This window comes from Alligator mississippiensis, chromosome 12, assembly GCF_030867095.1.
Source record: "Alligator mississippiensis isolate rAllMis1 chromosome 12, rAllMis1, whole genome shotgun sequence".
NCBI classification, from domain to species: Eukaryota; Metazoa; Chordata; order Crocodylia; family Alligatoridae; genus Alligator; species Alligator mississippiensis.
Genome location: NC_081835.1, coordinates 46,022,280 through 46,045,422, shown reverse-complemented (window position 1 = coordinate 46,045,422; position 23,143 = coordinate 46,022,280). Strand labels below are relative to the sequence as shown.

At 44.0% G+C, this 23,143-nt stretch overlaps 1 protein-coding gene and 1 long non-coding RNA gene across 9 annotated transcripts in view; one reads left to right on the top strand and one right to left on the bottom strand.

The window, feature by feature from the left end:
- Positions 1-23,143, bottom strand: part of DOCK3 (dedicator of cytokinesis 3) — a 664,549-nt gene that overhangs the window by 132,305 nt on the left and 509,101 nt on the right. For all 8 annotated transcript variants that reach the window (XM_059715389.1, XM_059715393.1, XM_059715390.1 and 5 more), the window contains exons 15-18: positions 18,684-18,808; positions 9,488-9,650; positions 8,959-9,065; positions 1,764-1,935 (exon numbers count right to left, since the gene is read on the bottom strand). In XM_059715389.1, coding sequence (XP_059571372.1) covers positions 1,764-1,935; positions 8,959-9,065; positions 9,488-9,650; positions 18,684-18,808 — 567 coding nt within the window. The remainder of the gene's footprint in view (positions 1-1,763; positions 1,936-8,958; positions 9,066-9,487; positions 9,651-18,683; positions 18,809-23,143) is intronic.
- LOC132244459 (uncharacterized) overlaps positions 1-23,143 on the top strand; it is a 78,776-nt gene that overhangs the window by 27,704 nt on the left and 27,929 nt on the right. The window lies entirely within an intron of this gene.

Sequence of the window (23,143 nt, the reverse complement as noted above, 5' to 3'; positions counted from 1 at the left end):
CTTCCTCTAAAATTTACTGTAATAATACGTTTATTAGCTAGGTACTACTCAGAGTAACCCCAACACTCTTTCTGAAGCTGGCCTACTGGGTAGTCAATAGAGGGAGGTATGTTGGGGCCAGGAGGAAGAGAACAAGCCAGAGGGTGTGTGGCTCAATGGGATAGCTGTTTCCCTAATAGGGAAAGGCATCTAGGTTCTAGCCCTGGAGTTTTCTTGCTTGGTGGTTGGATGTTGACCTATAAGGAGAAAACTCCTGGGGTGTAGCCTAGTGGCACAGTAAGTTAATGGTGGTATTTAGTCATTTCATCCAATGAATATTAAATGCAAAGCCAGCTTCAAGAGAGAGGCTGGAGAAGGCTCTGGGCATGGGATGGTGGTTAGAGAAAATGCAGTTTCAAGTCCCATTTAGGTGAAGGGAAAGATCCCTAACCATTAGTCTGAAAGTCTGGAGGATCCACCTGCTCTGTTTTACTTCTGAGAGGTATGCTCACCTAAAGATGCTATTTTTCCACGTGGAAAAACAGAATCCCAAAGTGTGCATAAATACTGAAAATTAAGAGTTACACAGCTATGTACATGCTATTTATTTTGAAGCTACATGTTACACTTAGACCATATTAAATCTGTGGAGTGGTAAGCAGTAATTAATTTACAACATGCTGTAAGCATTCATACATTAAGAGTTAATAGCATTTCTTGCCTGTAGAGCTTTTACTTGCTACTAGAGGGCTGATAAGCAGGCATGTGACTAGGGGAGAGGATATTTGGGCTCTATCCCTGCCCTGGGTGGGGCAGGAAGCAGTGCATCTTGGGATGCTGGAGGACTTCAAATTGCACTTTTTATCTCTGTGGCTCAGAGTGAAGTGAGGAACATGAGCTAGGTAGCACAGCCCAGAATTAACCCTTGCCTGAAGTCCTGTAACTTAGAGACACTCAGAGGTCTCTTAGCATAAGTTAACGAGCATGTTTAACGTGCAGACGCTCACATTTTAAGTCTCCTTAGTGTGGTATAAGGGTTATGTGTAACTTCATGTAAAGTAAAATAGGATTTAGCCGAAAACCTCTAAAATACTAACAGTTTAAGAATCCTTCCAATGACAAGTCACGTGTGTGGGTTGTTAAATATAGTCAGAGTCAGCTAGAATTTATAGAAAAGTAAAGTAGGTCAACTACTACGCCCATGATGTGTTAGAGACTCAAGCGATGACTACTTGTGTTCTATGTATCAATTCTCATGACAAAGTGAAAATCTAAGATGTAAATCCCTAAAACATATCCCACACTTATAGCAAAGAACTAAAAAGAAGGAAGAAGTAAAGGTGGTATTTAGCCCGGTAGTCCCTTGATACTGCATTATGAGCTATACACTTTTGTCTTCTTGTGCCTCAGAGGGCTTGCAAGTAACAACAAGCTTTGATCACAGAGTGCTCAGTACAAAGCACAGCAAAGCTTAATTCAGAACTGAGCAAGTGCTAGCTTTATATTTCTTTATCTCTCAAGTTTAATCAGAATAACATTGTTTCATACTAGCCTTTGTGCTTGCATTTATAAGAATATATACACTATATCTTCGTGTGCTTTGCAAATTGATGAACTAATTTCTTCAAAAAAAACAGTCATTGTTCATTCTGTGCATGGGACTTAATTAAGCTAACTTCTGTACATGGAGCTTAGTTAAGCTAACTACAGCTAGTATTAAATCATAGAAAAAGACCACATTAAAAGATGCTTTTGTGTGCTGTTCTGAAGGAACAGTTACTTACCATTCTGGGTAAGTTTGGTAGAGGAGAGCTGGGTAGAGATTGAAAAAGTCTCTTTGGTGCTGCGTTGGAAAATGAGGCTGGAAGGGATGTTAGGGCAACCATTGTAGTCCTCTTTGCAGCAGGGCAATCCCAGATATAGTGCATGGTTGTTAAATGTACTGTTCTCATCACACTGCAGAAATAAAAAAGGAAACTGAATTTTACTAGTTCGTTCACTTAATTTCTCACATCCATATCTTAACAGGAACTAACTAAAACAGGGCAGTCCAACTGGTGGTCTGTGGGCTGTATATGGCTCACAAGGCACAGTTAGCATGCAACCTGCAGGCCCCTGCAGCAACCTTTCCCATTGCTGTGTGATGAAGGGGCCCATGAAGGGCCATGTGCTGTCAGTACAGCTAATATGGGAGGGAATGGGAGGCCACACACTGCTGGGGCGTTGGAGAGGTTGAGTGCTGTTGGTGGGGATGAATTCCAAGGAGGCTGCCCCTGCAGCATGTGGCCATGTGTTGTGTGGCCCAGGGGCTGCTTGCCAGCACTTTGCGCAGACCCTGGCTGTGTCCAGGTTGGAGAGCCCTGGATTGACACATCACTGTACCTTTGAAGGGGAGCCTTTAAAGTAAGCTCTTTTTTAATTAAGAGTAACTAACCTACATATATTTAGTGTAGTAGCTAAAACTCAGAAGTGAGACCAATATGTAAGCCCCTTGTTTAATTAGAGTCCAGAGCAAGGGGGAGTTCACTAGAGACTCTGAATTCCAAGGAGGCTGCCCCATCCTTCACTTGTAAGTTGGTGAGAGGAACCAGGTTAGCAGGGAAAACATAATCCTTTAGGACCAAAGATAGCAAACAGACCAGCTTACAGGGGAGTTTGCTTCGGAAGGTCTGTTGGAGAGAGTAGCAGAAAGAAAGAGGAGGCAGACTTAGACCCAAAGAGATGGCTGGAGGACACTACAATGCCAGAGTCACTGCCAATGTCACCTTTTCCTTGGCTTGCACCTGTGAAGTGTCTGTTTAGACAGGACAACTCACCACTGAGCCATCCACCCAGCTTCTGGTTTGGCACTTTGATGATTGAGACTTGCAGATTCCTTCCAGTGACAGCCAGGTTGGGGAGTGGCTGCAGTGTGAGCGATGCTTCCTGGTGGCAGGCAAGAGAGCTACAAAAGGAGGTGGCAAGGCTCCAAAAGATCCCCTGCCATGAGGACTTAATCAATTCAAGCCTGGAGGAGACCTCTAGGACTGTGGAGGAAGGACTGCCAGAGGCAGCGCTAGAGAAGGAAGAGGACATGAACTCCCAGAAAGTGGAAGCTGGAAGCTTGTGACCTCTGGCAGTAGGCAGAAACCTTCATCCCCACCTGCAGCGGTTTGCCTGGAAAATAGATATGGAGCCCTAGCAACAGAGGAGAGGCAGCACGTTCCATTGGTGGAAGAGGCCAAGCAAAGCACCCCAAAGGTTGGGAGGATCGAGACTACTGACACCAAGAGGAAGTGATGGGTGGTGGTAGTTGGAGACTCCCTTCTATTGGGGATGGAGGTATCCATCTCCTGTTCTGACCGGTTGTTTTGGGAGGTTGTCTGCTTGCCTGGAGCCCAAATCCAAGATGTCATGGAAGGAATGCCAAGACTCATTCAGCCTTCTGACTACTACCACATGCTGCTCATCCATGGGGGCACCAATGATACTTCCAGGGGGGGATACTGACCAGATCAAAAGCGACTATAAGGCTCTGGGTGCAAGGGTGAAGGGGACAGGGGCTCAGATGATGTTCTCCTTGATTGTTCCAGTCAAGGAGAAGGGCCCAGGCAGGAGCAGATGTATCCTGCAGATCAATGCATGGCTGCACAGTTGGTGTCACCAGCAGGGCTTTGGCTTCTTTGACCAGGGGATGTTGTTTGAACAAGAAGGACTGCTAGGAAGAGAAGATTACACCTGACAAAGAGAGGAAAGAGCATCTTCGCAGACAGGCTCTCTAACCTAGTGAGGAAGGCTCTAAACTCAGTTTGCTGAGGGATGGAGACTAAAGCCATGAGGTAAGTGGGCAAGCAGGTGACCAGGAGGAAGCACAAGCAGCAGGGGCCAACAGGGGAGGTCTTCTAATTTTTCCTGAGAAAATAGAGTGATCAACTAGTTACCTCAGGTGCCTGTACACAAATGCATGGAGCCTGGGAAACAAGCAGGAAAAACTGGAAGTCCTCACACAGTCACAGAACTATGATGTGATTGGAATAACAGAGACTAGGTAGGAAAGCTAGCATGACTGCAGTACTGTCATGGATGAGTATAAACTGTTCAGGAAGGACAGGCAAAGGAGACAGTGATGTTCTTTAAATTAAAAAAGCTGTATGATTCCTCAGAGCTCCAGTATAAAACTGGAAACATGGCTGTTGAAAATTTCTAGTTTATGGTCAGAGGGGAGAGCAGCAAGTGTTATGGGGGTTTACTTCAGACCACCAGACCAGGAGGATGAGGTGGATGACGCTTTCTTCAAACAGCTAGTACAAGTTTGCAGATCACAGGCCCTGGTTCTCATGGGGAACTTCAATCACCCTGACATCTGCTTAGAGGACAATACAGCAGTGCACAAGCAATTCATGAAGTGTTTGGAGAGTGTTGGGGACAACTTCCTGGTGCAAGTGTTGAAGAGGACAACTAGGGGCCATACTCTTCTTGGCCTGCTGCTCACAAACAGGGAAGAATTGGAGGGGAATGTACAAGTGGATCACAACTTGGGCAGAAACAACCATGGGATAATTGAGTTCAGGAAGGAAGGAAGAACTCTGGACTCAATCTATACCCAGCTCTCTGGACTCAATCCCTACCCAGCTCTCCTCTACCAAACCGGACTTCAGAAAAGCAGGGTGCAATGTGCTACATCACTGTACAGCATGCTATACTGACATAGTAATCATGTGGATCTACATGTGATAGGCAGCTATGTCACTGTTGTGGCACCCTCCCCTGGTATAGTGCACTGCTACAGTGACGTAGCCATGAACTCTAAGCAGGCACTGTGTGCATGGTGCAGTACCTGCCCATACTGTGCCATGCTTTAATACTCCCAAAGGAAGTACTAAAGCACTGTGCTGTAGCAATGTCACCATACGGTGACATGTTGACACTCCCACAGACTCTGACTCAATCAGGGAACTGATGTGAGGATCCCTTAGGAGGTCATGATGTCTGAGGGGGAAAGAAGTCCAGAAGAGCTGGTTGTACTTCAAAGAAGTCTTGCTGAGGGTGCAGGAGCAAACCATCCCAATGCGTAGGAACATTAGCAAGTATGGCAGAAAACCAGCTTGGCTTAGCAGGGACCTCTTCAGTTAGCTAAAATACAAAAAGGAAGATTACAAGAAGTGTTCCCTTGGACAAACAATTAGGGAGGAGTATAAGAGTATTGCTCAGGCATGAAGGGATGAAATCAGGAAGGCCAAAAAGCAACTGGAGTAACAGCTAGCAAGGGACTTGAAGGGTAACAAGCAGGGTAAGTATGGGTCCCTTATTGGATGGGTAAGGCAACCTAGTGACAGATGATGTGGAAAAGACTGAAGTACTCAATGCCTTTTTTACCTCAGTCTTCAAAGGAAAGGTCAGCTCCCAGACTACTGCACCTGGCAGCACAGTTTGGGGAGAAAGTGAGCAGCCAACAGTGGCAAAAGAATGAATTAGGGACTATTTAGGATGGATGTGATGCATTCAAAGGTGCTGAGGGAGTTGGCTGATTTGATTGTAGAGCTTCTGGCCATCATCTTTGAAAACTCCTGGTGATCGGGAGAGGTCTCAGACTATTGGAAAAAGGCAAATATAGTGCCCATCTTTAAGAAAAGGAAGACAGAGGATTTGGGGAACTACAGACCAGTCAGCCTCACCTCAGGCCCTGGAAAAATCATGGAGTTGGTTGTCAAGTAATCCATTTCTAAGCACTTGGAGGAGAAGGTGATTATGAACAGTCAGCATGGATTGACCAAGGGCAAGTCATGCCTGACCAACCTGGTTAGGGGGCTGGGGCACATGACATAGCAGCCTTCAACTACCTAAAGGGTAGTTATAAAGAGGATGGATCTAGACTGTTCTCAGTGGTGGCAGATGACAGAACAAGGAGCAGTTGTTCTCAGGTTGCAGCAAGTGGAGTTTAGGTTAGATATTAGGAAAAACTCTCACTAGGAGGGTAGTAAAGCACTGGAACAGGGTACACAGAGAGGTTGTGGAATCTCCATCCTTGGAGGTTTTTAAGACCCAGCTGGACAAAGCCTTGGCTGGGATGATCTAATTAGGGATGATCCTACTTTGAGCAGGGGGTTGGACTCCATGACCTCTTGAGGTCCCTTCCAACCCTCATTTTCTCTGATTCTCTGATTGCACTGATCTGACTACATGGAAAATCCATTAACAGAAAGCTGTACTTGCCATCTGCATATTTAAATTGCCTCAGTTTTAGAAAACATGGTCTCCTACCTATCTACAAAACCCTACAAAACTTCCAGGATTTACAGGCATATGTAGTGTGTTTTAAAAGTCTCATTCATACTGGGCATGTCTACATGTGCCCCTACAGCACTGTTGTTACTGCGCCATCATTTAGTACTACCATTAAGAAGTACTAAATGATAGCACAGTAACAGTTGTTGCTGCGCCATGCTGGCAGTGCATGGCTATTTTTAGCTGTTGTGCCTGTAGCAATGTGCTATAGCAAGGGAGCGCGTCGCTATAGCAACACAGCAGCAGCATCATAGGTTTTGCCCACTGACACTATGTCACCATAGCATGTTGCTACAGCGATGTACAATCTGTGTAGACATGCCCACAGTGAAGGAAAGACCTAGAAACCAAGTAAGACTAAAGAGCACTGCTGAGTTATAATGGGCTGCTCTGCATTGCTAAAGTATAGTCCATGCCAGCAGGATTTCATAGCATAAATACTCACAATAATATCGTAATTCTCTGACAGACATTACATTTATCAAAGCTTAATACGTTAATTGAATGATAAATTGTAACATGCCACATCCTCAGCCAATTTATCAAGCAAAAAAAAAATGGAAACCAGCCACAAGGATGTTCACATTTGAATGTGTGGCATGGTAAAGTTGCACCTTGCAGCCCAATATTTTGCTGAGGAGAACAGCTTTCAACTTGCTGTTACAGGGAAGCCCACCAGGTCCCTGTGTATGGGGGTGTTTAAAGGCACATTGTGCAGCCAATGCTAGATTGCACAACACAGCTTTAAATGTCTCCATGTGGGAGGAGCGCACTGGCTCCCCTTTCCCGGGGATGATTCAAGCCACACTGTGCAGCTCAATGTATGTAGGAGCCCATCAGCTTTCTTGATGTGGAAAACATTTAAAATCACACTGTTCAGTCTTATGTTGGGCAACATGGTACATTTATAAGTTTGCCAGCACAGAGGAACCTATTGGTTCCACTATGTATTGGCACATTTCTATTTGTACCAGGCAGCCCAGCGGTGGGGACAAGGCTCAATACTGGGCTGCACAGCATGGTTTTAAAGGTCCAGGCATGCAAGAGGAGTTGAGGAAGTTTATCCCAGATGCTCAAAATCGTGCATTCTGCCATTTCAGATCTTGAATATCTGGCACAGCAGGACACCGATTTTTGCAATCCAGCATAAAATTTCTCAGTTCCCATTACACAGTTAAATTAACATCTGCCAGGGTCTACAGTCTGTCAATACAGACAGCCTGGTTATGAATTTAAACTAGAGGAGCATAACAAAAACAATTAATCATTATTGGAGGGGAAAAATTTGATTGTCTATATTAAATCCTATAATTGCGGGTCTAGTAGAAAGAAACTAAGCATGCTATCACTTTCCTTATGTTCTTCTAAAGCAGGGGCGGGCAATTCTTTTGAGCGGAGGGCCGCTTACCCAGTTTTGGCAGGCTGTTGAGGGCCGCATGGATAGCCCCACCCCTTGACAGGTGCCCCATCCCCGGGTCACCATCTTGGGACCAACATCCCAATGTCTCAGGACCAATGTCCCAGGGCCAGCACTGGTGGGGCCCAAAGCGGGGCGCAGGCTGGCAGGGGTCCATGGAGCTGGGCTGGGCTGCACCAGCAGGGAGTGGAGAGCTGGCCCAGCTCTATAGAGCCCCTGCCAGCTGTAACTCTGTGCTCCTGCCACCCTGTTCTGAGTCCCACTGGCTCCCCGCCCACTCTCTCCCAGTGCCCCCCAGCCCCGCGGTACAGGTGAAGGGCTGCGCACAGCCCTGACCCCCTGCTCGCCAGCAGAGAAGAAGCTGGTGCTGAGAGTGGGGAAAAGTAGAGCACGTTGCAGGCACTCGCAGCCCGTGCGGGGCTGTCCGGGGCAGGCACAGGCAGCCCCAGGCAGGGGCCACTTTTCCCTGTGCTCACCACCAGCTTGTAACCCGCCCCACTGCCAGCCTGGCAGTAGGGCTGGGTTACAAGGTTGTGGTAAGTGTGGGGTGGGGGGAGAGAAAGCAGCCCCTCCCTGTCCCATGCCCGCTGCCCCACGCTGCAGCCGCTCGCAGTCTGCCTGGGGCTGCCTGTACCTTCTCTGTACAGCCCCCCGTGGGCTGCGAGCACCTGCAGTGCAGGGTGCCAGGCATGGGGTGGGCGAGGAGCTGCTTTTCTCTGTACAGGGAAGGAGCCCAGGGAAAAGCTGAGCACGGTGGAGAAGCAGCCCTCCCCCACCCCATGCCTAGTGCCCCACGCTGCAGGCGTTCGCAGCCCACATGGGGCTGTCTGGAGCAGGCACAGGCAGCCCCATGTGGGCTGCAAGCAGCTGCAGTGTGGGGCACTGGGCATGGGTAGGGAGGGACCACTCTCTCCACCCCGTGCTCCTTCCTTGCCTGGGGTCCCCCACCACTTACCTGAGCTTCCTGCACCACCAGGGCAACCACATGCTCCCAGCCCAGAAACCCCAGAAGGGGCTTCCAGCTGCGGGGCGGGGCTGGGTGGGCCCCACTGTTGTTGGAGCCTGCTGGGCTTCCCCTGGGTCCTATTGCCCTTGGTTCCTATAATTTTTGACAGGAACCAAGGGCAGAGAAATATTAATTTTCCAAATTTTTTTAGGGGCCCTGTGGGCCATATTTTGCCCATCCCTGTTTTAAAGGAAAATATAATGATCTTTACACATACATATCTACACTGAAGTAGGAATGGGTACGGGACAGTATTGTAGTGCAGTGTTTAAAGAGCCGTGAGTGACTGTACCTTATAAACATAAAGCTCATGGATATCATCTGACAAGGTGGTGCCATCATCTCTCATCAGTGGAGTGAATGCAAAGCCAAAGAGCTTCTTTTCCCCTTTGTCTTTTGCTGCAAAAGAAGACAGAAATAGAGAAACATTTATATATGTACTGCAAATATATATTCTCTCTCTCTCTCTACCTCTTAACAAACAAGACACAGAGCTGACTTCAGGATTCATAATAGGTATATTGTTGTAGGTTTCACTTTATGCTAGTAATCTTACATATAAATATAAAAATCAGACAAGGACTAATCAAGAGCAGAGCTAACCAGAGAAAACTGTAGTTGCACAAGCTGAAAAAAAAGTAAGCTTCTTAATATTCTTCTGATCTCTACTAACACTCGATAGGAACCCTAACATGGACTTTTTTATTGTACTTTAAGAATCTACCTTTTTTCTTGAGCAACAATATAATCTAACCTTATATTAATGGAAAGAAGTCAGCATTTTTATATTTGCTTCAGACACGGGCTTATGTTGCACTTACTGGAGCAATGCCTGAACTCAAAGCGGAGGTGAGACCCACGAAACCTGTCAATGGGGATGGGCAATTTGATGATCTCCCCCCACCGAGGGCTGTTATTATGGTAGAGGACAAAAGAATGGTATGCACTCCTGCTTGGCTCTCCTGAACCCAGGCTGATACATTCCTAGAATAAAATATGCAAGAATATAAGTTAAGAATAAAAGACATCATGCTACTATATACGAGTCATTTAATTACACAGTTGAGCTTCATGCTGAGGATACTGAAATCTAGTGGTTTTTTCCCTTTGTATAATTCATACACTTCTGCAAATACAAGGCAAAGATGGAAGGATAATCCTGGATACAAAGCAATCAGAAGTTTTTTTTAAGGCAGTTTTTAGACTAGACTTTGAAACAGATATGCCACTGTGTGCAAGGTGTACCAATGGCTTCATTCAAATAGGATTTGCTTGGTTTCTTTTTTAATTCAGTTGTTACTTAGTTTCAACTTTTGCATCAAGTAGGGAAAGGATATATTTAATAAAAAGTCTATAAGTAAAGCAATGGGCCAGAGAAGATGAATAGTCACTTTTTATTAGGTTTTCAGGAAATAAAAGGTCCCCATATTTGTGTCATAGCTCCCTACAGAGAACTCCTGCCCTAACTCTCAATTTTTAAAAAATTCTTTGAATCATTGTCGTTACAGTGTCTTAGTATCCTTAGAAAATGTCTCTTCAGTTCTTTGATTAGTAACAAATGAAGAACCCCAGATGAATAATTATCACCTAAAGGAACCAGAGATGACTGAATTCCTGCTTCTGTAAACTAAAATGCCTAAGTGTCTCAACAGATCAATAATTTCTCAAATGTGGAGGAAAAAATGTGACTCAATTGTATTTAAAAGAATAATGGAAACTTTCATAACAGAAGGCAAGGGTTGGCAGAAATATTGAAGGAAAGGTCCTAAGGTTCCCAAAATAGAAGCACTACAAGGTTTGCATTGCACTGCAAATAAATTGAAGGTATGGCTTTGGACAAATTCATATATTAGGTTGGACACTCAAAAAGTAGGCTGGAAAATATGACTGAAGCAAATGGCTTGATTGAAGTACTGCAGAGAAGGACCTGGGAGTTATGGTGGACCATAAGCTGAATATGATTCAATAGTGTGCTTTTGTTGCAAAACAAGCCAACAGTATCCTGGATTTATTAACAGGACTGCCACTTGCAAACCAAGGGAAGTAATTCTTCCACTATGTTAAGCACTAGTGAGATAACCTGGATAACTTTGTCCAGTTTTGGGCCCCACACTTCAAGAGGATGTCGACAGTTTGGCAGGAGTCCAGCATAGGGCAACAAAAATGATTAGGGGCCTGGGAGCAAGACTTGTGAGGAAAACCTGAAAGGACTATGGGGATAGGACTAGAAGCAATGGTCTCAAGTTGAAGCAGGGGAAATTTAGGATGGAGATTCAGAGGAAATTTCTGACTAGGAGAGTGATCAGGCATTGAAACAGGCTAACTAGAGAAGCTGTGGACTCCTCATGCTTGGAAACTTTCAAAAGCAGGTTAGATAAACACTTATGTGAGATGGTTTAGTTAGGGATGATCCTGCCTTGAGCAGGGGGCTGGACTAGTTGACCTCGTGAGGTCCCTTCCAGCCTTACTTTTCTACAATCCTATGATCTTAAAACCAGTTAGAAAAGAAACAGCTTAAAGAATCTTCAAGCATATCTTCCCCAAGAGAAACTGATTTGTGGCAGGAAGCTCCTCCATTTAGAAACAGAAGTCAAGAACCACACAATGCAATAAGTGGAACATAGCCTCCAATAAGAAAACATTTCTCAGTAACCCACAGGGAACATTGCCATAAGAGGACGTGCTATAGAGATTCCTCTAAAGTATCTCTAAAATCTCTCCTGAATGAGAATCTTGATTTTATTGTGCCCTTATTAGTATGCACATGACGATAAGTGTCAAAGCACATCTCCAATAATTACACCCAAGCTTTCTACCAGTGAATTCTCTTATTTTTGAGACAAAAAGGGAAGAATCAAACCTGAAAATGATAGAGAAAAATTCACTGGAGGCTCAGCTTTCAAAACAAAATCATTCTCCCCAGGTAGGTTTTTATTGCAGAGTCCTAGACTTACTTCAAATTGAGTATGTGTAACTCAATTTGAAGTACAGCCCTGTTACTAGGGGTGTGGAGGATCCTGAATGGTTCCACATCCTGGAAACATTCCCCATGCCCACCCCAGACTCACTAGAGGCTGAGAATTCAAGTCGGGGAATTCAGTAAGCCTCCCTAGCAACGGAGCTAACAGAGGTGTGGGGAATGAAGAAGAGCTAGCCATGTCAGATGCTGAAGGCAGCCTCAGGGCTGCCCTGAGCCTGTGGGCAGTCTAGTTCAAGCAGCTGCTGGAAGAAGCCATGAGCAAAACTTCTCTTCTGTTTTTTATTTGTCTGTTTTGTTTGCAAGGAGCTGTCTTCAAAGCCTCTGAAAGATAAGAGGTGACGGGGTTGGGAGGGTGGGGAGTGAAGCCTGGGAAAGCCTAGCAGGCCAAAGACTTGGAAAAGCTAAGTGGCAGTTTATTTGTTGAGCTTTGTCTGTTTGTTCTGCATTTCTTAAAAACCCAGGATGGCCTTGGGGTGCTACAGATTAACTCGGCTGAAGCTGAGGCAAGGGACCTGAACAGTGAGTCCTTAGTTAAAGCCAGCAGCAAAAGTAAAAGCGGTCGGCTCAGGGTGCCTGACCAAACATGCCTACCTCTGCTCTACCTGAAAGCTACCTGTAACAGCGTATAGCAGGTATAAGCATTTTAACTGCTGGAATAGTGGCCAGGTGGGTGGAGTTGGTGGTGCTGAAAAATATAATGTCTGAAATGCCTCTCCGATGACATTTTTGATGACTAACTCATTTATATAAGACAATGGTGCCACACTTTTTAAAGCTCACTCAGTGTTGCAAGAAAAGATGATAGAAAGAATGCCTGTATTTCCACCACAAATATCTCTCTAGGGTTGGTCTATTGTTGCCAAGTGGGGAATGAGCATTAAAACTGTCATCTCAGACAGTTTCTTAATTGCTACCAAAAGGAAACATGTTACGATATGTGTGTATGCGGCTATATGCAGGAATATGGTCTGTGTGGCTAGCTTGCTTATTAGAGTGGGAAATAATTCCCTAAAGAGTCTAATTTCTGCACCTGGCAGGTAAACATTTCTGCAGCAACCCTTAGTTTGATGATCGGGAGCCTGGAAGAGAAAAGGGAGCTTAGAAGAGAGAATTTCATTCTATTTTTTCCTGGTCATCAAAGTGTCCAGATATGGACATGTGCATGGTAATCTGAATGCCAAAAATGCCATTTATGATCAGGCTGGAATTATATTCCTGACCACATAGCCCTGAGCATATGAACAACTGTGTATGTGTGCAGACTGTGCATATGCACGGGCAACAAAATGATAGGAGAGACTGCCAATCTTTTCTACCCCAATTGCCCAGTGGCTAGACACTCATCTGGAAGGTCAGAGCACTGAGGTTCTGGGCCCTCCTCACCCACATATGGTTTGAACCTGGGTCTTTCTGACTCCCTAGAACAGTGCTCTAACCAGTAAGAGGTTAACTATTATCCACAGCCTTCTCTGGTGCTCTTTTAGAAGCTGCCCTCCTGGGAAGCCATGCGAGGAAGGCATGTTGGAGATTTGTGGGGTGAGGAGGAAGAGAGGAAGCCAAAGGATGTGGGGCTTAGTAGGGTAGCTGCTGGCTTAAAGGCTAAATACAGACAGTCAAAAACCCGAGGCTGAATCAATTCAGTCTTTGTAGATTAGTTTAAAATGCAGAGATTAAACGGAGAAACAACCGGACACACATTTACTTTTGATTCAAGAAATGCAACCACATGCCCGCAGTGGCTTAGGCCAGCAGCTAGGAGGCACTAGTGCAGCACAGCTCTCTGGCATGTAGCCTGCATGGGCTCTGTGTTTGCTTCCTCTTCCTGGTGCTCCTGAGGTCTCTGGGATTTGCTGTCCACAATCACAACAGAAGGACTCTTCCTGTTTCCAGGTACAAGCAGGGGTTGCTTCCAGGTGCCTCTGGGATTTGTAGTCCACTGTCGCAGCCAGCAGTAAGTTTGAGCAGGGGAAGGGGTATTTAACCCTCCTCCCTGGCCCCAGACCCCAGCTGGGGTTTGCCTGAGAGGGGGCAGCCCCTGCCTCCCTCTCAGCCCTGACTACCAGCCCAGGACTGGAACGCATACTGGGTGCTGGGGGACTGTGACTTAATTTGAACCAGGAAGGGATCTGGGATAGAAGTTTCATAAACTGGTTTGACCCAAATCAGTTAAGTACATTCAACCAGGTTATCTTAAACCAGTTTTAGCCATTTTGAAATTGGTTTATGTGCACTGAACTTATGTTTTGTTACAGGTTTAAATCAGTTTCTGACCACTTAAACCAGTTTATGTGTAACTTCTGTCACTAGCCAAAAGGTGAGAGGCCCTGCTTCCTAGCCAGGGGCCTTGCTCCCAGGGAAGCAGAAGCTCTCCCCCCCGACACTGCCCCTCCATCCATTTATTTCCAATGACTGTATTAGTGGCTCGCCTTCTAACAGTGTAGCAAGAATTATTCCAGAGTTCCTTTATAATTAATCTTTAAAATATGAATCTATTCTTTTTCGATGCCTCTTTCAATATTATCTTGTATTACTGAAGCTGAAATCTTCTTAGGGTACAGACATATGTAACAATATCAAAGACTACTGATATAAACTGTTACTATGCAACTGTTACATCTGCATGATTCTGTATTGATATAAGTGTAGCAAAACCACCCTGACTTTAACTCTGCTTCATTTAGGGTCAAAATTAAGATTATTTAATTAACTCATGTCACTATAAGATTCTGCAGACATAACAGAGACTAACAGAGGATGCATCTCAGCAGTCTCCCCATCTGCATTCTTGAAACAGCTAAAATGTCCATTTATCCATACCCTTTACTGAGAACTGCTTTTCAGCAGCATTTTTTTTTCCTTCAGCATTTTATTTTGTCCTTGAGTGATATCAGCTTCTCTCCTGATGGGAAATGGCAGAGATGTCACACACACATGATTAACAGCATGCTGTTCTAAGTGGCCAGATTGTAGATTCGCTAGGACAGATGTATACAATGAAAGGTAAAACGGCTTGACAAAAAAATTGTGAATGGTTTGGAGAAAAAAATACCAAACAAACCAGAATGATTCTGAGTACAGAAGGTGAACAGCTATTCATTTAATAGCATACTTAAAAGAGCTAAGGTAATAAACTTGCAGAAGTTTTTGGCAAATGGATGCCTAGACATATTAAAATCCATTGCAGAGATGAGACTATTAAAACTGATGAAGCTCATCACTATCAGAGATCTGCAGCTAAATTAGGAGGAAGATGTTGAATACAGACTTTATTTGCTCAAACTTTACAGCAAAAATCTGTATTCTGGTGAATATGAGAGAAACTGGAAACCGAACGTTTGAAGAACCAAACCTTTCTATTTTTCAAGGCTTTTCTGAATTTATAACAGCAGTGTATATTTAAGATGGTCAACTGTCTTCAACAAGGACAAGGGTATTAATGTGCAATGATAAGTTACCCCACTAAGTTAAAAGTGATCCCAGATGGCTAGTCTTATTTGCTTTTACTCTGGCAGATGAATTGGCAAATTTTTTCCGTCAGGCAGACACCACTGCAGTGAACAAAAAGATGAGACAGGATTAGTCTCTAAACTGAATTCTAAGCAGTAGCATGTTTCTTCTACGTGTTCATGTTTATTTCTATATATTGGCATTTGGCATTTTTTTAAAGTTGACCTCTTTGGTTCAGCCTGATATTTTAATATATATCTTGTTTCTGTTCTGAAGTAATATAAACTATACAACTGTATATTTAGCAGTGACAAAACGTTCAGATTAAAGGGAAGCAGAGTCCCACTTTCTTCTATTAATGGTAATTGCCCTAAGATCAGTACTTGCTATATTTTATGAGGTATGTCAGATCTCCTTGTTCAGGTCCCTGGGTATTTCCTACTTAGAAATTATCAATTATTATGAATAAATTCATTTTTGGGCAGCTATCCGAACAATTATAATACTATGGAAGTTAAGAACCATTATAAATTCTCAACCAGACCTCCTTTTGGTGTAAATCAAAATACCTTTCTTTCAACAGAGCTACATAGATTTGCACCAGTTTTGAATATGACATAAATATTTCAGTTTATATCTAGCTTGAAGTATCTCCATTTTGAGGATATATCCTTTGTATTCATCTTCTTGGAAGGACAGCTTTCTAGGGCAAGAAATGTCTCTTACTTTTACACACATCTATACAGTCCTTTATGCAATGAGCCCCCAGTCTCAGTTACAGCCTTTAGATGTGAAGTGTTCTGCCGGTCATTTAAACTAAGTAACTGATTTAAAAATGTATTAATTAATTTTAAAGGGATCTCAAATCCAATTAAACAGAAGAAATTTACACCCTCCCTGGAGAAGCCATAAGCACAAATCACTTTCTTACAAGAGATCCATTTAATTTCTAATCAAATTACAAACAATGGGTATACCAACTTGTTTTTCCTCCTTTGACTTAAAAATGTGGAGTGGCAGTGATTCTGATACTTATATACTTCACTGTCTAGTCTGTTCTGAGAAACAGGACACAAAGGCTTTTTCATTGTAGTGAAGGAAGCAAAAGGTAAAAGGGAATTATTACTAGTTAATGTACATTGCTATAGTATCTATACTTGATTTAAAAATGAAATGGCCCTTTTATAATAAACCATCTTTTGATACTTTATATAAAGGCAGGCCACACAAAAATAATAAACAAGTTCAAATAACGATAACAGAAAAAAAGCCGCAACCCAGAAAGTGGTTTATTTTCTTGGAGACAAAAAAAGGGGAACAAACAGTTTTTTCTTGTAACCCTATATTTTCAGCAGTTTTTCTTAAATAATTTTAGTATAGATATTTCTCCATTTCTGCTGGATGTTTAGTCAAAACACTCATTAAGTCTTTTCCACACTGACTGATTTTTTTATCATTTATTTTTTGTAAAAGCATAAAGACTCCTAAAGAAAGAACAAAATGAATACTAAATTTTTCAATAAGTTTTTACAAAATCACTACCAGCAACCAGTAAACTCATAGGTTCCGGCAGGGCCTTTGAAAATGAGGCCTATTCTATTTAATTCTGTTTGCAAAAAGTTTGAGGATTTACTTTTTTTTGGTATTTTTTTAAGAGGGAAGGACCACTGTGATTGTTTTCTTCCTGTCTTGGAATTTTAAACAGTAATCCCTGCATCAAACTCAATAATTTAGAATTCATTTAGGAGATATCTTTTATAATATCTAAATTTCTTTTAAAGATTTCAAGTGATTTGGAATCCCGAGTCAGTAATTCTAACAGTTAATTATTCAGTCTGTTAAAAATTTCCAGTTTGAATTTTCTAAGCTTTCAGCAACTGAATCATATTGTAGATCTCTGCCTATTATAAGAAATCGCCTTCTTACACCATTATTTATTGACTATGATCAAGTCGCTGTTTTGCCTTTTTTTGTGTTATGTTAAATAGATTGTGTCACTGACATCTCTTCTTGGAAGGTATATTGTCCAATCCAAGAATCATTCTTGTGGTACTTCTCTGAACCCTTTTTCTTAAAGAACACTAACGTTGCTACAATTTGTCATTCTTAATTTACCTTAATTCAGTCATCTCAGAGATAGTTATTATTATACCCTCTAGTTATTTGTTTGAATACAGCTATTTTAAAGGCTAAATCCTGTTATGTGCCTAATTACACATACACAGCTGTGTAACTGCAGTTTCTGGTACTTATGCCCAGTGTGTAATTCAGTTCTGTATGTGCAAGAGTACACTCACCCACTGAACTTATTCAACAGGACTGTGCTCTGGCCAGAGCATACAGTGGTGTATGCACACTGAAATAAAATCCATGACTAGCAGATGTGAGAGGGCAGAATATTAGCCCCAATCAAAATCATAATACCTTACCTGTGCTGTGGCCTGGTGATTATAGCACTTTGCTAGCGAGCAGGAGATGCTGGTTCAAATAATCTCTGGATGTGGGACTCTAGAACCAGGGTCTCCCACACTGAGGACAAATGCCCTCAGTGCTACACTATTAGGCTAAAACATGGTAGGGTCTACAACCCCACGTTGAAATATGGTATTATCTCGTGTAGGCCATGACCCCAATAAGGCACGCACCTTGTTTTTGGAAGGCAGAATGTAGAACAAAAAAGATTTTTCCAGAGTCATGGCTGACTGTGACAGAGTAAATTCTCCTGGAAACACAGCATCCAGGAAGTGTGACTTCCCAGAAGACAGTCTGGGACAGAAACAGCAGGAGCTTCCAGCTGTGTCAGGACAACAACAATGCTAGGCCCCTTGCAAGGGTGTTAGCAAGACTGTTACTTCTTAACTGTAAACAGCTCTTTATAAAAGTTCCTGTAAATAAAATATTGTTTCCACAGCACACACTCTCTCAAGACACTATAGACTGCATGCAGCAGCTCAACTGCTGCTTTAAGCACAAGCTACAGTATTCAACCAATAGCTACATTAGCTGAGAGAGGGTTTGCAGTTTCCTGGGCCAGAGACAAATGACAACTATCTTGGCAGCCACTGAAGCACTGTGTGCATGCTTCTACTTCAGCAAAGAAAAGACAAGAACCCCAATCTTGGAAGGCTGACTGGGGTGGGAAGAAGGAGGAGGAAGGGGCAAAAGTGTGTGTGGCATGTGAGTAAATAAGGCACAAATAAAAATTCTGCATAGATATCAAAACCGGAAGCTACACTTAGGCGCATAAAGTGAAATCAGATCCTGCCCTACATGTTTCTGCTATTGATGTGGCATTCTGAGTTAAAAGTTCTGCCAAAATAAATTTTCACATAATGTTTCTTAATGCTTAGTCTGTCTGCATATTTAATGGTTGAATATTATTTTCTAGCTAAAATTAATTACTCCAAGTTAATTTAGTTCTGGTAGTTGCCTATTTTATTAACCACATCATAGCAATAAAGAAATTAAAAGGGCTAAAATCTGAAAGAAATTATTTTTTCAAAAGCTTCCAAGACCCATCAAGGATGGTAAAGCAAGAGAATGTGAATGTGGGGTGCTATAACACAGCAAGGCAACATGTTTTTGTTTACCTTCAGGATCTCTCCATCTGCATAAAGAACATACATGGTCACTTCAATGTTCTTCTGCACACTCTTTCCACCTCTCTCAAAATCCCCCCTCTCTAGTGTCAGGTACAAGTCATTGCGTATATCACCTAAAGTAAAAGCGAAGATTCACATGGTTAAATATAACATGGAAAATGTAGTGCCTCTATGGAGGCAACTGGCTTTGTTCTTCAAAACTCTGGCCAAAGCCCAACTCATCTCAAGCAGCAAGTTAATTGTTAATAAAGAAGAACATTTTAATGTCAATGCATTAAATCAAAAGATTGTTAGTAATGTTTTTATTAAATCTGAATTCAGAATCAATAATTGCATTATTATGTGGAGGTGGGGGTGGAGGGAGAGAAGTGGAAAATAACCCCATATCCCTTTGCTGACTTAACTGACCTGGAGAGATTAGGCTAAAACTTAACAAGCAGTCAATAACACCTGATTTACTGTTTCTGGTATGCTTAAAAATAAATTAGTATTTTTGTAGCTATTAGTAGAAAATTAAGTCCAAGTAACACTTTTCAAGTAACCAATTTTTATTATCACTGTGACAAAAGCAGAAGCTGCCTGTGTTTTGGAGACACTTGTTTGTAATTCAAATCACAACTGGAGTGGGAATGAATTAATAAATTCCTTCCTGCTGCATTCCTGGATGGTTTGTAAGCTCCAAGCAGAAGTCCAAGACAGAGGGCAATGGGAGGGCCTGCTAATTTTTCACCACCTTGTTTTCAATTGCTTTCAGATCACATGATTATATCTAGAAATACAGATCATGGTGCATTAGGGTTAACAATTTGTCAGCCCTTTGTTGCCTTGAACTTGACAGCCCACTTTTCCACTCTTTACTACTGGTCTGGGAAACTCAGCTTTAAATTCTAATGCAATCAAGACTAAATCATGCATATTCTGTAACAAAAGAAGAATAGAGAGCACCCATTTGTCCTTTAGGTTGTTTGGGTTTTTTATGGAACTGTCACTGATGGCTAACAGTATGATTTCTTCTTTTGTTTTTGTTTCCTATATACCGTCTAAAGCTCAGTCCAAACTAACTCTTCCTGAAATATGTGTAAGATTAAAAGAACAAACAAAAATTAAACCCTTTCAAGGCAAATCCTGTGTGAAGTAGCCTGAAGAACTAAATAATGACGCAATGGAACGGTTATCCAGCAAAGCAGAGTCTGTTTGAAAATCTGATTTTTCCACTCCAGTAGGTGGAATAGTTGATGCATTTAAATCTATTTATTAATTGGAAGCACGGTGAGAGAAGCAGCATTTGTTTTCAGGCAATGAAAGAAATCTTTCTACATCTATCAGAAATACCAGAAATCTATCAGAAATCTTTCTTGCAATTGGCATCCAAGCTGAATTGTTCCTTGTGTCCTTTCCCAAATCTACCAATAGACCAAAAAACATAAACTTCTGGTCATGTCTTCATTCCCTCAGTTGTCCTGCTGAATAGTATAATTCCTTGGCACTGAAGATTAGATAGAGAGCTACATTTGTCTAGAGGTGCACTGATACATTGGTCCATATTGTATTGCACAGTCACAGCATGCACACGGCCAGCCTGGCAGCTTGGAGAGCAGCATCCAGCTGGTAAGTCTGCTCAGAAAGAAGGTGGGGAGGGCAGATTGAGGACCCTGCAGTGAGGGAGGGAGTGGGGCTGGGGCAGGGTGGGGCACACGACAGAGCAGCAAGAGGCTTGTCCAGGGGGCACGGGGAAGGGGGGGCATAGCCTGCCCTTACGCGCACCTCTGGGGTAGGCATTGGGGTGTATGCCCCCCGGATCTGCATGTGGGGAGAAGGTGGGCTGCCTCTGGGGGCAGTGCCAGGCTTTTCCTGGCAGGAGTGGGGAGTTGGGCAGAGGCTGCACTTCGGGCAGGCAACAGCGGCAGCCCTGGGAGTGGTTGCTACAGGGGGACTACAGCAAATTCTGAAGTGGCTGTAGCTTCCCCCCCATACCCCTCTCTACCCCAGTGCTGCTGCCGCCACCCACCCCAAGTGCAGCCCCAGCCCAGACCCCGACACTGGGAAGAGCCTGGCACAGCTCCCAGCCCCAGCCTGCAGCAGCAGCCCACCCTCACCCTGCGCACATATCGGGGGGCGCACATGCCCACCATGGTTCCCCTGAAGGTGCATGCAGTGGCAGGAGCCGCCCCCTCCCCACTCCGTGGACAAGCCGAGGATCTGTCCTGTGTCCTGCCCTGGCTGGACAGCACCTGCCTCTGCCCCAGACCCCTCCTCTCCCCTGGGGCCTTGACCTGCCCCACCATGGCTCTTTCTCCTCCATTTACCAGCCAGATGCTGCTCTCCAAGCTGCCAGGCTGCATATTGGTAATCGGACCAGTACTGGCCAATATGGCTCATTAATAATCAGCCATACGTTTTGGCCCAAAAAATCTTTATTGGTGCACCACTACACTTCTCCAAGTCTTCTTTTGGGAGCTGCTTATGAGTGAGACTGTGGGCACATGTACACGAGATGTTTACTGAAGAGCTGCCAAATTAGCTTTGCAGTAAAGTCTCTGTGTCTACATGTATGGCCCTATTAGGTCACAGTAAATTAATAAATGCTGCTGTAGGTTAGTACTTAAATCCAAGTACTATCCTGTGGCGGTGTTTGTCAATGCACAGCAATGCATGTGTAGATCCTGACCCAGGTGGCTAGGGCACAAGGGTGCTTCAGTGTCGGGGCTGCCTGTCAGCTAGCCCCGCGCTAGAGCACCTTCATGCCCCAGCCAGCCCCTCTATAGCACGTTGAGCTGGGTTGAAGCAGCCCTGGGTTGGCAGGCTGACCCCCGAGGTCCCCTGCTAGCCAGGACTGCTGTAACCAAGCTCAATGTATTGTGGTCCCAGGTGCATGTGTAAACACGGCACCCATGAGCAATATACTCTAGCACAATATGAGTTGGAGTTTATTGTTCCATGCTAATAGCATACGTGGATGGATGCAGAATGTACAGCTTCCCCTTCACTCCATTACTCCCAGTCCCAATATGTAGGCCCACACAGTCTGCAGCTTAAAACAACTCACAGTAGGGAACTGAAAATGCTAAGGCTCATTACAGGGGAAAAAAAATGCCACACGGAAGCAGATAACAAACAGGTTTGGCTAGTCTCTCAAGCATTTTATCTAGCTTTCTTCACTAGGGCCAGTGGTCAAATTTAACACCTGGGAACCAACAAAGACATGAAAATGGTTAATGCATTTCTAATCAGTCTTATTGGTCAAAAAGCAGACCATGATACCCATATCCCCTCTATGGACGCATCCACACATGCAGGCATGTGCGCTTGCAGCAGCTCAAATAGAAGCGGCACAAATTCAAGCCAGGGCTTTTTGCCACAGTGCACGTGCCCAGACATGCATTCTGGTGTGGGGTAGATTGTGCCACTTGGGGCAAAATAACCCTGGCTCCTTCTGGATCTGCAGCCAGGGGGAGCTAGAGGCTGGGGCCAGCACCTGTGCTGGCCTCAGCAGTACAAAAAGCTGCTCTAGCAAGTAGCTCAGGTCTACTTGCTCTCAGGAACTTCTGAGGCCTGGCCATTTGGTACCTGGGGACACTAGCCCTTGTGCCAGCTGGACTGCTGAAGCAGCCCTGAGAGTTCCCTGCACCCTTTACCCACTGCAGCAGTCTGCCAGTGGGGACTGCTGCCTGGCTGTGATCTGCTGCCACCTGCGACAGCATGTGGGCCAAGACTGCATGCCTGCCAGACTCAGATGGGGGCTGCATGGCCATTAGAGGCATCTGCACCTCTGGGCCAGCTGCTAGTGGGCTGTGGCTGCACAGTTGGTCTTTGTGCAGCACTACTGCCATGTGTGCCACCACCTGGCCATCTGGGTAGCTATCGCCCAGATGTTCTCACTGAGGTGGCCTGTTTTGAACTGTCAAAGCATGTCCTCCTGGCCCCAAGAGGTCAGTTGCCTCCAGCTAGGTCCTGGGTGCCAGCTCTGAGCAGGCTCTTCTGTCTGGGTCCTGCCACTTGCCTCACTAGCAGGAATTCTAGTGTTACCTATTTAAAACTGCAAAATCCCTGGAAAAAAACCCCAAAGCCACTCTTTAAAATCCCCCAAATCCATGTTCATACACAATTAAAACAAAAGACCACTATCTATCTATCTATCTATCTATCTATCTATCTATCTAGAGATATCAAATCTGTTGGGCAATGTTTTATCTAGATATTTATAATTTTAAAGCAACTTGAAATCCTATCAGTGCCTCTATCATCGTAACAAAATAAATTCTAAATAGCTATACAGTTTGGCATTTACTTTTGGCTTTTTTGTCATAGAAAAATCAGAGCTGCCCCTACCCACTTTGCTCACCAGGTTGTGCAGTGCTGAGTAGCACTGATATGCCAGTGCCCTACCTTTCCCCTACACTCAACCCACAGCCTGCCCCCCACCCCAGTCCCCTCATTCCTGACCCACA